At 42.6% G+C, this 18,684-nt stretch overlaps 1 protein-coding gene across 1 annotated transcript in view; it reads right to left on the bottom strand.

Annotated features, from left to right (window-relative positions):
- Positions 1-18,684, bottom strand: part of HIVEP1 (HIVEP zinc finger 1) — a 142,373-nt gene that overhangs the window by 32,918 nt on the left and 90,771 nt on the right. The window contains 1 exon segment of the mRNA XM_014557482.2: positions 2-4,272. Coding sequence (XP_014412968.2) covers positions 2-4,272 — 4,271 coding nt within the window.

The following is an 18,684-nucleotide window of genomic DNA, read 5'->3' as shown; positions in this document are numbered from 1 at the left end:
CTTGAAATGGCACCGTGTTCACACCAGGAAGAGCAATAGTTTTGAAGGACACTGGGTTCACAGGAGACAGATGACTCTCCGGAGCGAGGTTTAGAGAGATCTGCCGTATCAGGGGGCCTCTCCTCCTTTCTAAGAGAGGCACGTGCCCGGGGACTCCCGGGCCAGAGGGGGACGTTGAAGGCTGCAATTCACCGAGCAGAGCTATCTGAGGCGGAGTGATGCTTCCACAGTCGAATGATTTACTTCTGAAATCGGAGACCTCCATCGACGTGGGCACGCAGCTCATCTGCTCAGACGCAGCACGTCTCATTTCCCGGTGACTTCCAGGAACATTCAGTGTATTAGAGCTAGCTGGAATCACGAGAAACTCGGCCTTATTCAAAAAGTCAATTTTGGGGGAACCCTCAGTCTTCGAAACATCCTCTACATCTAAGGAGGCAGAGAAACTCGAAGTGTGAGATAAACTACTCTCCCTGCTTAGACTCCTGGACAGAGTGGAGTCCAAACTCGACTCGGTTGAGGAGTGCTCTATCTCGGCCAGACGGAGCCTCTTCTTTTTGGGCGGCAGTTTCTCCGTCGGCAGTTTGGACAAGGTTTCACTCCGCTGAGGCCAACTGAACTTCTCTGCTTTGTCCTGCTCGGGGCCTTGGCCTTCGAGGTCCCGATCTGGCTCTTCTGTGACCAGGATCTCTGGGACTTGGATGTGGTGCTGCCGAACAAGTCTTGAGGACTGTCCCAACATGTGCCGCTCCGCGGACATCCGTCTTGAGGCTTCCTGCAGTTCTGCTCTCGGGGCACCTGGCCGCACAGGCTGGTGGGGGTGAGACGTGCTCCGGGGAGGGCAGCCTTCCTCTTGGCCGATTCCCATGACGTTCAGAGACCCGGGCTTTGCTGGCCTGCTAGGCTCTTGGAAAGAAATGGGAGAAGCGCCTTCACAAGACTCAAGCTTATCGAATGAACTGGGGCGGCTCAGCGAGTTGGTGTGCTGGATGACAGAGATGCCGGCCCCGTGCCTCTTCAGCTCTGCCTTGTCCTGGGCGGCCGGGCTCATCTGCTGCTCCACGGCGGCTGCCAGCTTTGGGTCCAGGGTCTGCTCGGGGCCTCTGGCCACAAGTGGCACCTGGGAGCTCTGCAGTTGGGTATTTCTTCGCTGCGGGTCGCCCGGGACGGTGGCGTTCTGTTTAGACGCAGAGCCCAGAGCGCTCTGAACCTGAAGGCCTTCGGAGCTTCGTGGAGACGCTCCATTTTCATTTTGCTGCGATTCGTCATCATCTCCAACACTCTTCATTTTCCTCCTCTTTCTTATCTGGGGCGTCTGTTCCCAGACCCCTGTGGAGGCTGCCACCCTGCAGTGCAGAACCGGGGGTGGTGCTCCGCTGGGCACAGGGCTGTGCTCAGGGTCTCTCAGAGCTACCTTTGTTTTTGGTCCATGCAACTCCGAACAGTAAAATTTCTTATGGTTTTCAAAATTTTCCAGTTTTCTATACCTGTTTCTACAGGTCTCACACTCAAACATGGTGCCCCGTCCTTGATGAGACTTCTTCTTTTCCACGTGTGAGCCTGGCGCCAGGGGCTTGCTCCTTGCAGCTGCGGTCTCACCAGTGGTGGGACATCCTTGATGGCTCTCGTCCAAGGACTGCCCGACAGCCAGAACGTGATTTTCGTTTGTTGAAGAGTCTTCCACTGCTCCTTGCCTGACGAGGGTGCGGGGATGTCCACTTTGGGGCACAGAAGTGTTAGGTCCAGATACAAAGACATCATCATAGAAAGCACCAATTTTGTCATCAAATGACTGACTTCCTCTCAGTGGATGAGGAGGAGGGATGATGCTCGCAGGTACCGCTGAGTAACCTGTGGTCGGCATCGAATTACTTCTTGTGATAGGCAGACAGTCGAGGGAAGGTACAGACAGAAGAAACACTTGCTTCGATTTCTCAGTGGGGGTGAAAGGGGACTTTGGTATATCAGAGCTTGAGCTTGTTCTCCGTCCCATTGGTTTTAAATCAAACTGGAAAGAATCCTTAAATATGTAAGATTTGGGGGAATCGATGCTTCCCCGTCGTGAGAGAGAGGTTCTCCGTGGCTTTACGCTATCCAGCTGCTTGTCGTCTACCAAGGCTTCATTGTCTGAGATGAGCTTTGATATCCGCTCCTCAAGGGTTTTTGTTGCCAAGGGCGGGCGCATCTGGCCTGGGAGGGGTGATGCCTTCTCACCTGCTGGTAGAGCAGAAGTTGCTGGTGCAGTGACACGAGGTGTGGGGGGCCCGTTAGTCTTACTAGAGTCCTGTTCTGCGGCGGGTAACGTTCTGGCAAAGGGAGCTGGTGGACTCACTGTTTGATCGGCACTTTCAGAACGTGAGAAGTAACCAGAATCAGTACTTCCTAAACTTCGAGGACTCAGAAGTTTTCCTTGCTGCTCTTGAGAGTAATCCGTAGCCTGCTGCCTTTGTAGCTGGGCGTGGGCTGTTCCCACGTGAGATTCCTGTTTTCCTCCTGGCTGACTGACGTCTCCCTTCTGACCAGACTTCTCATCAGTCTCCAGGGAGGGCGCCCAGGCTTGGGCCAATACACGGGTTATCTGAAAGTCTTTCTGTTTCTGTGCGCTAGACAGTTCGGGCTTGGAGTCTGTAACTTTCGGGCTGTCAACTCTTAAAGGGGACACACCGATGGGGTGGACCACAACCTTTGGTAGCTCTGCCACAGTCTGTGAATCTGAAGATTTGTCCTGTAGTGAAAAGTCTCCTACCACGTGATCTGGGTTGTTTGGAATGGAGCTTGATTTTGGTAACGCTTCCGAGTTGGGTACCACTTTCATTATCTGCACGGGCTGCAGGTCCATGGAGCCCCGGTGGTTCTGGTTCTGCCTTTCATCAGCAGCGCCCTCCTCATCGCTCTCCCCACTGTCGTCCACATCTGAATGGATACCAAGTGCTTTGGGGGACTCATGGGACAAGAACAAGCCCCCAGCATCTGGTTGCAAGACAAGACCCAGTTTGATAGTATGTGCATGGGATTTTTTGTGCTTGTACAGATTACTTTTAGTCTTAAATGAAAACCCGCAGGTCACGCAGGGATAGGGTCGCTCACCAGTGTGGGAGCGGATGTGCTTTAAAAGCACACTGGGCTTTGCACAAGCTCTATTGCAATACTCACAAATGTATTTTCCTTGTTTTTTTGGCTTCTGATCTTTCAAAAGAAGATTGCACATTTGTTCCACGCTGTGATTAATGGCTGGGGCAACAGGAGTCGAGTTGTAAATCGGCACGGGGGGTGACTGTGTCGAAGGGGCGGGACTGATGGACGCGGGTGAAGCGGAATCCATTTGCTGGTTTGGAGGAGTAACCTGAGTTCTACTGGAGGGTGAAGTCAGACCCGCGGGCGACGTCACTGCTGTGTAATACACGTGTTCAAGTTTGGCGTTCTCTTGATTTTGCAGATTCGTCAGTGATCTCGCGAAACCCGAGCCCGCTGGAAGCTGCTGATTTTGTGGGTTGGGTTTGGGGGCAGAGGGTTCGTGCGGACTGTATGGAGGAAGAGGTGGCTGCACCGGCGCTGGGTCGCTCTGGGCCGCGGACACGGGCCCCGTGGAGCAGGTCCGAGGACAAGGCTGCTGCTGCTGCGGCGGCGGCGGCGGCGGCGGCGCGCCCGGTGCTCGCGGAGCCGGGTCCGGGGCGTCCCTCGAGCCGCTGATCGGTGGAGAAGGTGGTCCAGCTTTATTCAGCCTGGGCTTCTCTACCTTCCCCGCACAAGACGAGCCCTTTTGCGACAGGGTGCTCAGCTCCGGCTCCATGGCTTTCAGCAGGACATCGAAGGCGGTGCTCGCGTACACGGGGGCCGGGGGGCTGCGGCGGGACGGCGCACACTCGCGGCGCTCGGGCCCGGCCTTCCCCGACAGGCACGGCGCGCTGGGGTCGCGTCTGCCGCCCGGCACGGCTGACGCGGCGGCGTCGCAGCCCCCCGGCCCCCAGCGGCGCGGCTCCGGCGGCTTCCTGGGGGGCCCGGGGTCCGCGGGGTCCGCGGCCTCCCCGTTGTGTCGGCTCAGCTGCTTCCCGGCCTTGCCGGCGGCGCCGGGGCTCTGCTTCTTGTGCGGCCCCGACGCGCTCTGCACGACGGCGGGCGGCGGCTCCTCCGTATTCTGCTTATGTTTTGCCTGAAGAGGATTTCTCAGCGGGGATTTTGGTATTTTTTTCAGGTGATTCTCAGCTACAATCTTTTTACGTTTCACACCTTTAAGTGATTCTGAAGTTCCTTTAATACCAGCCTCTAAGATTTCTGTTCAAAAAAGAAAAGGAAGAAACCAATTGGTAAAACGGTAATATACACTATAATTTTTTTAAAAATTAACATTACTGTCATCGAGGTGTTATGACAATTGAAGAAGGCAGTTTAAGGAAAGCCTGTTTTGGATAAAACTGCATTCTAACATTCTGGCAATCAAGGTCTACTGAAACACCCATGCACGGGCCTCAGTGTGCATTTCTAGAAAGCTGTGTTCCTCTCTTGACGCCTGTCTCACCTAGAGCCTGGAACCTGATCTTTCAAAACTAAATTATCCTCCCCTTCACCGTTGCAGCCGAGGACTGCACAGCAGTCTGAGAGAGCCAGCCCACAAAAGAAAGAAATTCAGGCTTTTAATGCTGGGTATTTGTCTTATCACATTTAGTATGTTTTACAGTAAAATTTTTACCAAGTTTCTAAATAACAGTATTGCTCTAAAATATGCAATACAGACATTCTTCTGAGAACAAAGGTTACGATACACTGATTTTTAGAACAAACATACCTCAGATGATCATGTGATATTCACTGGTAGACCCATGAAGAACTGCTAATGTAGCCATTATATCAATAGACAGAAAAATACTAAAGTGAAATAAGACACATACTTGTGGTTCTTCACCAACAAAATTTAAAAGTCATAATGTAATGGCCCTTAGTTACAAAAACCCCACTGTTTTAACTGAACACAATATTCAATGGCTATTTCTTTGTCCTTAGTGATAGATGGGCAGGTGGGTGGGTAGGTTAGGTGGGTTAGATGGAGCTTACTGCAGGAGAGAAGAGCTGAAACCACCTCCATTTCTCGCTGTGTTGAAATAAATCATCATTTAAATGGCATCAACCACCCACAATCTCTGTCAACTATTATATTTTTGAGCAATAATTGCTTGCCATAATTTAGTTTATTTCCATTTGTTGGATCCTTGGGCACATAAACAAAAATTACTCAAGCTTGTATTACTTACTTGTATAGAAGCCAAAATGCTAATTCCTAATTATTTTCAAATAGCTGTTCAAACATAAATATATATGTATTTGAGATTCCTATTAGACCAAAATATCTACAACAAAATAACCACTTTGCATTAACTGAAGAATTAACACAAAATAAATTCTAGTCTTATTGTGACATCAGTTTATGTGCTTTCATGCACAAATTTAATGAAAAAAAATACATACTAAAGATACATTTACCCACCATAATCAAAAGGGCAGATAAAAAGGTGGGGGTCTCATAATGAAAACATTTGTGCTAAAGTAGAATAGAAAAAAAAAATCAGTATTGTTGATACCTTTACAAAATGATGTTGAGCAAATCGTTTTTATTCTTCAATCCACTCACTTATAAATGTTTCCCTACTGGTTTTCCCTCTTCAAGATGAATGCAATAAAGTCAGTGATGTACTTTATGCCTCTCAATGACTATACCAAGCAAGCGGGTGAAATAAAAAATGATAAGCATCATCTCGGGCGAGTAGGTTCCCTACTCACTTCTCAGGAGCTTGGAGGTGGGTTGTAATAAAAGTGAGAGCCACTCGGCTGTTGGAATGAATACAGAAACAGAGAAAAGAAACCACCTGGATGAACAGCAGTTCCAAGAGTTTTTTTTTTAAAGCTGCCTGTGCCAAACCCCATCCATAACCTACGCAACCAGAGCCTCGGCTGTGGCAGGTACGTTTGTTTTACTTACTTTTTGGAATAAGATTTTATTTTTAAAGTTATTTGCAAACAAGAAAATTAAACAATATCTTGTTTAAACAGAACTCCAAAGGAAAAAATGCAAAAATTCACCCCATAGGCAAAACACTCAGAAATACCACATTTAAGTTTTAAAGGGATAATTCTATGTATGTTTTAAACAAAAAGAATACAGTTTAACCCTGTACTTAAAGAAAACGAAGCCGAAGTGAAATAAAGGAAATCACTACACTTAAGATCCCTATTTCTTTACAGAGATAATTCCTGTAAAGTTAAGAATTTGAAAAAAATACATTTTAAACAGATATTTTTGAACTACATGTTTCAATTTTAGATGTGTTTGAATTTTAACACTTACTTGGTGCTAATACACGAGTTCTTTCCTACAAAACCCTGTACGCGCCTTTGCTTTTGGCAATCGTAGAGATTCTGTTCCTGCTGCCAGCCTGACTGGTAGTTTCCCCTCCTTGAGGTTAATGTGCCTTTTTTCTGCCTGTATGTCTGCAAAATCCTTTTCTTCCCCAAAGTCTGATAATATAACTAGTAGTCACTCCAGAGTTGACCACTATACAGCTTTTAATTTTTTTTTCCTGGAACACAATGACCTCTAAAAGGAGACTCACTTAGTTTATTTCAGAAACATTTTCTTTTACTATATCTTCAAATACATTTTCTGGCTAATTGCTTCATGGGGGTGGGTTCCCCTACTTTACTGATGTGAGTTATCTTATCTTTATTCAGGACCACCCTTACAGTGATGTAAAGTGCTTCCATCTTTTTGTTTTTCTCTTTTGTTTTCTCTAGAATCGTCTAAAGCTTTTCCCCATAGTATCAATAATTTGATTTTCAGGCCATTAAGTTCCTTGCTGTTTCAGATTTGTTTATAAGTTTTGGACTGCTGTTGTTTTGTTCTCATTTTGTTCCCTTAGTTCTGTATTTCCCATTTCATCTCATTTTATTGTCTCATATTATGTTTGAGCTCTTGCTTTAATAAATTTATGATCTTATTAAGTTCAATGCTTAAAAAATACTCATTTCTGAGGTAGTATTTCCTTTAAGGCTGAGTTTTTGGTCTGTCTTTTCATGCTCTCTCTGCTTTTCTGTTGCCTGAGATCATGGGGAATCACTGCGGCCGGTGGGGTGGGGTGGGCATTCAATGGAGAATATGTTCCTGTTTTTCTGAACTGTGTTCACTCTTCTAAGATTTTGTTGGATCTCCTTTAGCAGGGTTCACTCTCCTTGTTCAAGGGATAAAGTCCATTCCATTGTGGGTGGTTGGAAGCGAATGACCCTGGGTGTTGGATCAGTCTCTAAATATAAGGATTTTGTTGTTATTGTTCTTGCTCTTAGGAGGGAAGACAATGGTGGAGGGGATGAGAAATGTAAAAAGAGGGAGGGTACCAGGCACATATGAGGGGAATCTCACACTATCATTCTAGAGGTGGAATTAAAGCAAGCTGCATGTGGTTGTCACTCTGTATCCTTTGGTTCTCAGGATTTGGGGCTGGAGTACACAGAGTGGGTGGCCAGGAATTAGAAACAGAAGCCTCCTCTTGAGAATCAATGCCCTGGAGTGTGAGGTAGCAGGCCCTTGGGTCTCTGAGAATCATGCACTCGGGACAGTTTTTTCAACTCACATTAATCTTGATCAATTTCAAATCTATCTATGAGAGAGTGACTAGTTATTTACTCCTGCCCCCTTATCTATGAGAAAGAGCACAGTCATCAAACACTGAGGCTGTATCTACAACATCTGGTATACAGTTACCACAGGCCATGGAGCTAAGAAGGTGTATAGACCAGAATGCCTCAAAACAGAAATACAGTTTGGGGTGGAGGGCAGGAGCAGAGCAGCTGTTCACCATCAGCAATGATGCTTTTCAGTATTTGAAAAGGCAATTTGTTATTATGCTAGACTCAACTGAAAATAAATTAGAGGAAGCAAAAAGATAGACCCTGAGACAGCGGTAGAAGGCGCTCAAGGATGGTGCCTCTATAACACGCTCACTCCCCTACAGACCAGGGTCTGCCTCAGAGCACGGACGCCTATTAGCATAGTAGGATCCCAGAACTGCTGGTTTTTACCAACACTAGGGCTGGACAGACTTGGGGCACATAACCCCTTTCCTTATGTAGTGAGAACACACACTCAGCTTGGGAACGGGGAAGGGAAAGGTTCACAGTCAAGGTCAACCAACTCCGCTGAAAACTTTGTTCCGGTCAGCATGCTACTGGAAATGGCTGAAAATCAGGCAGAAACTCTGAGGCACTGACAGGCCAGAAATCCAAATGGGAACTCATTTAACAGACACAAATCACACGAAGAAGAGGGACCAAAATTGGCAGGGTGGCCACTGTCAGAATCTCTGACCTGTTGGGCTTTATAAAGAGCCAGCTCTCCCTCAGGTAGGCAGTCAAGAACAGGTTGGAAAGATCACAGAGGCCACTTGACTAAAGAAAGGTGAATGGTGAGGGAAACAGGAGCTGAAGTGTGACAAAGGACACTTTGTTGAGGGCAGGGATGGTGAACCACAGCCTGACAGTGTGTTGACAATCCTGCCTTGACTGAAGGTGAATCTCTTTGTCAGACCGACTCAGAGACACATCAATGTGAAAAACTTCAGATCTCTCTTGGGTCTTGGGGACACAAGGACTATCTGTTTTCTGACAACTGAGAGCACAGTGTGCAGAGAATCAAGAGACCAGAGGCAGGAGGACCACTTAGAAGGCCTTTCAGTGGTTCATGCAAGAGCTGAAATGCTACCCTGAACTCAGGGAGTTACAGGGGGGCCTCTTAGCTGATTTAAAGGAAGAAAGCCTGAGAAAGGCTTGTGGAAGATGCTGCTGAGGTTTCTTGTCTTTATCTGGGAGGACTGAGCTAGTTTGGGAAGGGAAGGAAAAAATCAATTCACTTTCCATTCCACCAGACCTCAGAGTCAATCCCCATGGGCAGAAGTAACTGTAGCTGCAGATCCAGGATGAGAAATTTTCAACAGGGAAACGGTGAGGCTAATGATGGCAGAGCCACTTAACGCAACATTATACATCCATTTAGAATAATTACAAAGATTATGCAATGTGAAAATTATGATATATTAAATATACATGCACATTCTTTCCTTCCCTAAAGAGAAGAATGGGCTGGAGGCATAGATCTGGGAGCACGCAGTGAGAGCTGTTTTTATAAAAGTACAGAAATGATAAGGCAGAGAGAACACACGGTAGAGATAAATCTGCATCAGTAGCTTGGGTAATCCCTGTATTTAAGGGTGAGCTAGAAACGACAAGAAACAAGAAGCCAGGATTTAGGGACTTACAAGGAAGAAGATGTGAGCAATAGTGTCAAATATCACATTCAGATAAACAGGATGAGACACCAGGGTGCCTGGTTTGGGGGTCATTATCTCAGAGCAGTCGTCAGTTGGGTTCTGGGGGTAAAAACCACATCACGAAGGGCCAGGAGTGAGGGCGGGCTTGGGGAAGAGCAAGGACCAGCAAATACAGGCCACTTCCTGGGACTGGCTGGGAAGGAAAAGAGAAAGACAGGAGGTAGGTTTCAGAGAAGAGGAGGCTGAGGCGAAGTTTCTTTAGGAGAAGAGGGGCTGAGTGTGCTTACAAACAGGAAGTGAAAGTCAGCAGAGAAAGAGACTGAAAATGCAAGATAAATAACAAATGAATTAACGTGCAATAAAGAACTAAACTAGAGGAATAATCAGGAAACAAGCATGGAGATGTGCGAACACCTAACTTCACTTAGCATGCGCCAGAAGCCACATCCATCTCCAAGTTCTTCCCATCCCTCAGGGAATGGAATTCAAACATCTAATTTGGCTAAAAGACAATGCTGACCACCTTTCCAGCCTCCCTCCACACCACCCCCCTTACTCATGATGCTTCAGCTACAGGTGACCTTGATCCCCCAACAGCTGGCTCCTTCCTGCCCCGGGAGCTTGCCCTCACGGTCTCTGGAAAAGCCCTCCCTACTCCCAACTCTAAACGGCAGGATCACTTTCAGACTTTAAATCCTAACACCAGTGTCACCTCTGGCGGTTCCTGTCCACCTGCCTACAGTAGTTGCCCCATACTGCCCACACCCGTTCATTTTTCATAATTATGAGCACAATCTAAAATGCCCTATTTATCTGTTTATATGTTTTTGTCCACCTTCTGATTAGAATATAAGATGTAACAGATCTTGTATTTATTATTCATCTCTATACATCCAGCCCTTAATGGGTGTTGGAGAACTAATTGCTAATGAAAGAATTCTCCAAATAAGAGAAAATAAGGGATGAATTTAGTGTCAGGCAGCCTACTGATACACTTTCCCACATCGGGAAGATAAATTAGAAATTCACATGACCTTTTGAATAAGACTGAATGATATTTAATAAAATTCAACACTCATTCCTTCTTTTGAAAAATAAAAATAGCTGAGTCTGCTTCAGGATGTAGAAACTTGAAAAGTGTTGCCCGACCCTAACAATAAGAAAAAGCCAGCCACATTACAAAGGTCAGTGGGCTCTCCTGAGCCCACCATAAAGCTGAAGTCACAGGGCAAGCAGACAGCCCAGGCTCACAGAGAGCCATGTAGACCAGCTCAGTCAGCCGGGACCCAGCAGGGAGGAAGATTCTGAGGAAAATGTGCCAGCCACCCACCTGAGTGAGGAAACATCACCCCAAACTGTAGCAAACTGGTGGAGGCCAAGCATGGGATGGATCGGCCTGGCCTCGGACCTGGGGGACTTCACCCTCACACCCAGGCGGTTTCTCGTGGGCCTCCACCAGGTGCTCAGTGGGTGGGCAGGAGACCAGAAAAACGGCCCTCCCCGCGCAGGCAGGCAGGACTGGGTCAGCGGCCACTGCAGGAGAGAGGGCCCCAGGCCCCGCCTGGTCACCTTGTCGCTTCTCTCATGTGGAGCAGAAGCCTGAAGCTTTAAGCTGCTGGGAAAAGAGCAGCAGCCAGCCAGCCACCCACTGGGATGTAAAACCCCTGAGGCTGGGGGAGGGTGGAAGAGGAACCCCCTATCCCAGGGGAGAGACGAAACTCGCTGACGCGGGACCAATGAAACAAGAGGAGCAAGAAACGCGGGAACTGCCCACGAGCAAGGCTGCACGGGGATGACGAGCGACCCTCACTTGCCCCCACCCAGCCTCGCACCAACACGCGCTCCACCCCGAAGGGAGGACTGAGGAGGTGGCGACTCCAGATCCCCAGCCCCACTATGAGCCTGGGGAAAGGGCAGGCCATCACTGGAAGAATTAGATGCCAGTGGTACAGTGATGACAAACCGCAGTCCCCAAATCCAGCCCAGCTCCTGAGCAGACTGCCTCAGCTCCCGCCTGATGACCTGACAAACAGGACCCATTTCCATTAAAAACTACTGACCTCAGTATCTACTGTTATGCACACAATTGCCGAAATTCACTAAAAAGTTAAGATATGTTCACTATCAACCCACTGTCAAGAGACAAAGCAACCTAAAGAACCAGACTCAGAGATGACCCAGGGGTCAGAACTCTCAGACAGGGAAGTTAAAGTAACCATAACATGTTGAAAAGATCCAAGAAAAACACTGACAACACGCATTCACAAATGGGAATTTAAACAGAGAGGGTCAAATGAAAATGCTAGAAATAAGACAAAGTAATAAAGAAAGCCTTTGATAGGCTCATTAATAGACTCAACAAAACTAAGGAATTAGTGAACTTACTGACAGGCCAGTAAAAATTAACCAAACAGAACACAAAGAAGACAAATAGCATGGGGGGGGGGGCAAATCAAGAACAATGCACCCAGCAGCCACAGGACAGTATCAAATGGTCTCTTGTATCACTGGGATCACAGGAGGAGAAAAAAGAACAAACAGGGAAGAAGAAATATGTGAGAAATAAAGACTAAGAATTTTCCAAAAATAAACAACGAACTTTAGATCCAAAAAGCTTAGCGAACCCCAGCGGAATGAATAAGAATAAGAAAGGCTAAGAAATGAGGAAAGAAGGGGGAAAAAAACAAGTGGTTAAAAGAAAAAAAGGAGAAAGAACCTTAGACAAATAATATTCAAACTCCTGAAAACCAAAGATCAAGAGAAAATCTAGGTAAAGGCACCCAGAGGATAGAAAAATATAGAGAGAATCAAAGATAAAAATTAGAGCCAACTAATCAACAGAAACTATGGAGTGACATTTTAACACTATTGAAAGAAAAAATAAACCACCAACCCAGAATTCTGCATCAAAAACAATAGCTTCCAAAAAATGAAGGCAAAGCAGAATTTTTTGGAAAAACAAAAGCTGAGAGAGTATTCATTGCTGGCAGACCTGTACTGAAATGTTAAAACTTTAATTTGGAGCTATACATATAAATGAAAAGCTCTAAGAATGGTTAAAAAAAAAAAAAAGGAAACTTTAAAAAGAAAATTTTAAATGCCATGTAAAGCTGTGCTGCCCAACATGGTAGTGTGGCAGGCAAAGTAACGGGTCTGCCAAACAGCCACACCCCAGTCCCTGGGACCCTCCAGCAGGCTCCCTCACATGGCAGAGGGGGCTGCAGATGGGATACGGTTAAGGCACCCATGTCGGGAGACTAAACTGGATCATCACAGGGCCCCTTCACATGCAGTCAGTCGACAGAAGAGACAAAAGAGAGATTTGAGGTTGAGATCTGACCTGCCATTTCTAGCTCTGAAGATGGAGGAAGGGAGCCAGGAGCCAGGAAACGCAGGGAGACTCGAGAGGCTGGGAATGACCGTTAGTTGACCACCAGACAGGAGGGGCTCAGGCCCACAGACACAGGAATGTAACTCTGCCAGTAACCTGAATGAGCAGGGAAACAGATTCTCCTCTAGAGCCTCCAGAAAGAAACATGGCTCTGCTGACACCTTGATTTTATCCCAGTAAGACCGTGTCAGACTCTGATCTACAGAACTATAATAAGTGTTTTTTGAACTCCAAAGCTACAGTGATTTGTTACACAGCAACAGTAAACACAGGTAGCCTCTGGGCACATGTGACAATTTAAATTTAAAAACAAAGTCTGTTGCTCAAAAAAGAACTTGGTATGTTCTCTGCCCACAACAAAGTTAAATGAGAAATAAGCAGCAGAAAGACATCTGGAAAATCCCCACATATTTGGAAACAGAACAACATATTTCTAAAAAGCCGAGGGGTCAAATAGGAAGTCATAAGGGAATCAGAAAAATCAAAACAAAACTTCAGAGCACTAGGAAAACATGATAAAGAGTATTTACCATGCCAGTGACAGGCAACACTCAAAATCAAACCCTAGAGACATCTCTGAAGTCTGGGATAACAAAAGGATTCCTGTAATAATCACTATGATTTTTAACTTGTCCAGATGATACAGCTAATACAGTAACAGAGTAAGGAGAAAGGAGCCACAAATGATGGTAAGGAAGAAAACAGCATTATTTGCTGATAGCATAATGGTTTCCTAGAGTTATTTCCTAGGAGAAATAACTGAAACTCTATCACATCTAACAAGAGTTCAGTAAGTTAGCTGCCTACCCAAAACATACATATATCTACCTTTTCACTTTAACCAAAAATAGTCTGTTAGACAACATAGTGAAAAAATATTCTATTTATAACAGCAATAAAAATAGAAAAATGCCTAAAAATAAATTTAGCACAAAATATTTAAAACCAACAGAAAATTGAAGTTTTCTGATATGATTTTAAAATGTGCTTATAAACACCCGTGCTCCTGGAGAGAATCAATATTTTGATGATATCAATTATTTTCAAATTTCTAAACTTTATACAGTTTCAAAGCAATTTTTGAAAACTGCTTTTTCCCCGCACCCTATGATCCAACAATCCCACTCCTGGGCATCTACCTGGAGAAAACTCTAATTTAAAAGGTACATGCACCCCAGTATTTATAACAGCACTATTTCCAATAGCCAAGACATGAAAGCAATGCAAGTATCCATCAACAGATGACTGGGTAAAGATGTGGTATATATACACAATGGAATACTACTCAGCCATAAAAAAGAATAAAATAATGCCATTTTCAGCAACATGGATGGACCTGGTGATCATCATACTTTAGTGAAATAAGCCAGAAAGAGAAAGAGAAATACCATATATTATTTACATGTGGAATCTAAAAAATTTTTTTTTATTAATTTTAAAAAGGACAAAAATAAACTTATTTACAAAACAGAAACAGACTCACAGACACACAAAAGAAACTTATAGTTACCAGGTGGGGAGGGATAAATTAGGAGTTTGGGATTTGTGGACACTAACTGCTATATATAGAACAGATAAACAACAAGGTCCTACTGTATAGGACAAGGAACTATATTTAATATCTTGTAATGACCTATAATGAAAAAGAATATGAAAAGGAATATATGTATATAAGTATAAATATAAACATATATATATATATATATATATATATAAATGAATCACTATGTTGTACACCAGCAATTAACACAACACCGTAAACTGACTATACTTCAATAAAAAATGTGTCTTTTTAAAAATATGACATGACTTTAGTCTTCACTTGGGAAGATAAATATTCTAAATTAGACAGTAAAATTCTGAAAAATTATGTAAAGACACCTACATGGAGAGAGAGTAAATGATTAAACAGTATTCTCTCAAAATCAGATTAATGGTGAAACTGAAAATCCACAGAAAGACCCCATCAGACATATGTACTTAGTAGATGAAAAAGTGCCATATTTCAAAATCTTGGTAAAAGGATAATGTACTTCTAAAACATGCAATGCAGGTTTCACACATGAGACAAGAAAGTAAAGCAGATGTTAAGCAAACACCATGTTCCAGAACAAGTTCAATGAGTCAATGTGAGAAACAAAACCACAGAAAGAACTAGAAAAATATGGATGAATATTTAGCTATTCTTAACAGTGGAAACAAGTCTTCTAGGAATAAAAAAAGCAAGCAAAAGAAAAATCACTTGAATATATAAAAATTAAACTCTCTCAGTATATATAAGAAATAGTTTAATGTAAAAAAGCAAATGATAGAGAAAGTATTGCAATAATATATAGGCTGACAATGGGTTAATGTTCTAACTGCATAAAGAACTTTCATAAGGGACTTCTAACAATGATGAATTAAGTAAATCAAATGATCCCTCCCTCAGCACAGCAGAATAGCTAAGCAAAATATAAATACTATCAGTGTGAAGGCACTGAAACTTTAAGAAGGCAGTGAAAAGTTACTCAGCCAAGATCCAGGGGAGTATACAAGTCTAAAAAGTGAAACTGGCATTGGGACTCCTTTTGTTCAGGAGGAGCTAAAAGGCCAAGAAGCTCTTTGGACAAGTTAAAGGAGTGAAGGGTGTAAATGACGGAGCCCAAGGCAGGCCATACGTGGTGTCCCTATGAAAACCTACATGCTTCCAGTTGAGAGCCTGAAGGGCTTCATGCTAAGAATAAAAGAGAACTGAATGCAGACCAAGCTTCGCATGAACCGTAACTCACTTACAGTTGTCCAGAAAATCACACTTCAAACTCATTAAGCTGATAATGGAAGGACTAGTCCTGCTAGGAGGCTGACAGAAGCAAACTAAAATCTTCTCTGGAGGAAAGTATCATCAACTTAAGCTTCAAACGATTTCATTAATTTTTCAGATAGAATGTCTAACTCATATTCAAAGATAATCAGGCACCCAAGAAAAGAATTCAACATGAAAGAACCAGTATTATGAACAAACTGACAGGGGTTCAATATATCAGAATTAATATAGAGACTTAAAAATAAATGTGCTTATTTTGTTCAAGGACAAGCATACTGAAAATTCCAGAGAAGAATGAGAAAGCATGAAAAGGGAGGCAGTGTACTGGAAAAGCCAAATATAAATTACAGAATTGAAAAAAATACAATCAAATTTAGACTCACTAGAGGCATTTAAGTTCAGAACAGAACAGTTGAAAACAACAGAGAACTGGGAGATAAGTCAAAAGAAATGACACAGAATAAAAGGACCAGGAGACAAAGGAATACAAAATCCAGGAGCTAAATCTAAAACAAAGAGGATAAACTGCAAAGGCTGGACCTGGAATCTCAGAAGGTGAGGAGATAAATTACTGGGCAGAAGCATTATTTGAGGAGATAAGGTCTAAAAATCTCCAAAAACTAATGAAACACATGAATCCACAGATTCAAGAGTGCTATAAAACACAAGCAGGATAAATACAGAGAATTCACACCCATACACATCACGGTGAAACTGCAAAAGTCAGAGACGAGGCCAAAAGTCTTACAAGTATCAGAAAATTTAATTATAAAGACAGATTCCCTTCAAACAAGGAATAATTAGACTCATTAGCGACATCTCAACAGCAACAATGTGCTTCAAGAAATAAATTGCCAAGCTAGAGTTCTATGCTTCTATACTCAGAAAAAGTATTTTTCAAGAATGAAAAAGAAATAGACATTTTCTAATAAATGATACTTGAGATAATTTGTCACAACAGACTTGCACTAATGGAAAATTAAAGATGATTCTTCACATAAAATTATCCCATATGGGGAACTAGAGACATAAGATGAAATGATCCCCAAAGTGATTAATATGTGGATGAATCAAAATGAGTAATAACTTCATAAAAATAATAAAAGAATATATATGGAATCCAAATACATGATAAAAATGGCATGGAAGTCAAAAGCAGGGTAAATGGACAGGCCCATAAGAGAGGAAGGAACAAATGCTACGATGCAGAGCTCTGAAAGCTTGGAGCCAGTGTCTGACCGGACAGCAGCCTCCGGGAGCATCACCACGCCTCCCTAAAGGCATACTGAGCAGATCAGAGTGGTTCTTGGAGCATTTAGTGAAATGCAGTTTTACCAACCAAAATAGATTCAAAGGCTTTGAATATATTCCTAATGGAGGAAATAATGCTGAAAAATAATCAGAACATAGCAGTAATTCTAAACAAGAAGCTCAGCCCTAAACAGAAAAGCAGGAATGGAATATAAGTGGAATTTAAGGTCAACTGCTTAAAAGTAAGACCAAGGATAATTTAGTCAAGAGTTTAAACAATGCAAGGTTCAACATCAAACTCTTACAACGTAACAAGTAGCCAACAGAATACATTTTAAAAAACTGTTCAAAAGAAATAGAAAAATAATTATAGGGTGGGGGAGGAAATCTGAATTCACTATTAATAGGCTATGATGCAGCAAAAAGTCAGGAAATAGAAAAAGAATATAGATTTTAACAGAAAAGGAAAATGTAGTAGAATAAAAACACACTAAATTGTATACCTTACAACATCTTTGTTACAATAAAAATTTCATAGTTTCAGAAAAAATGAAAACACTATGGATTTGGAGTATAGAGATGGCAAATCTCTACCTATCCCCTGAAGTTCTGTATTTTTAAAATCATTGTGCACAGGTACTATTCACACACAAATAAATGTGTAATGAAATACTCAACCTCAAAGCAGGTCGATTAGCAAATTAAGAACCCAACAAATAACTGCTTAGTTAACAATAATTTAAAATAATATAGATCGAAATCTAGCCGATATAGACAAAAAAGGGACTCAAATATTTGTGTAATTAAGCATTCAAAGGCAAATAAATACCACAGAACTTTTTTACATACAAAAGAAAATCTGCTAAGCAGTCAATAATAATTTCAGAGAAATAATTTTGACTGTAGAAATATAGGAAAAATGAAGTCAAATAAATCAAACTGAAAAATGTTTAAGTAGATAAGTAACAATTAAGTTTGAAATTTTTAATTAAAGAAAAAATCAAATAAATGTTCTCAGAACTGAAAAAGGGTAGGATATTAAAAACAGAAAGCTACTTAAAATTATGAGGTCATACTCTATCTTAATATATTTAGATACTTAAATAACATTTAGAATATAAGAAATTATAAATACATTTACTCAAGAAGGCACAAACTTGAACAGGCCTCTAATTACAGAAGAAAATAAAAATACATTTGTTCAAGACCTATATATGCTTTTCTTCCCCCACAAACACTCAACTGTCAAGTAACTTATAGTAACATTTCATACTAAATATAAGGAAAACCGCCCAACACAATCAATTAAGTCCCGACACATCAAAACATTACAGGCCAATCTCAGTGCACGGCACAGCCATTCATGCAGCTGTCACAGCCAGAAATTACCCTAGACCCCTCCTACTCTCGTACCAGTTACCACTTCTGCTTGTTCTTTCTCCAGATCATCATTACTTAAATATGTTCTCTGGTGGCCTCTGGGCAGAGGAAAGCCTGGGTTTCAGACCTGGCTTGACCACCTAGGTCTGTTACTGTGCTTCACTATTGGTAAAATGCACATAACGGTAACTCATGGGGTTGTGAGGATTATTTGAGACAATGCGTGTAGAAAGCACGATGTGGTGTCCAAAACTTCAATTTTAGCTTATTAATATTGCTACTGTTGATGAAGTTGTAATTATTATCATTGTGTCATCATCAGTGGAATTGACAGTAGAACAAAATAGGTAAGCCAGTATTTCAGCATTTATTTCCTGTAATACCAAACTGAATACTGAATAACACTGATTAACACTTACATTTTAGCTTCAGTGAAACTAAATTTTTAACTCTTCTAATTAAAAAATCATAAATATACATTTTATTTGATGTCTTATAAGTTTATAAAAGAACATTATTTTAATATGTTCTATGTATTAAAAAGATTA

Source organism: Camelus ferus, chromosome 20 (genome assembly GCF_009834535.1).
Source record: "Camelus ferus isolate YT-003-E chromosome 20, BCGSAC_Cfer_1.0, whole genome shotgun sequence".
Lineage (NCBI taxonomy): Eukaryota > Metazoa > Chordata > Mammalia > Artiodactyla > Camelidae > Camelus > Camelus ferus.
Note: the sequence above shows the minus strand (reverse complement) of the source record. Positions and strands in the feature narration are given on the sequence as shown.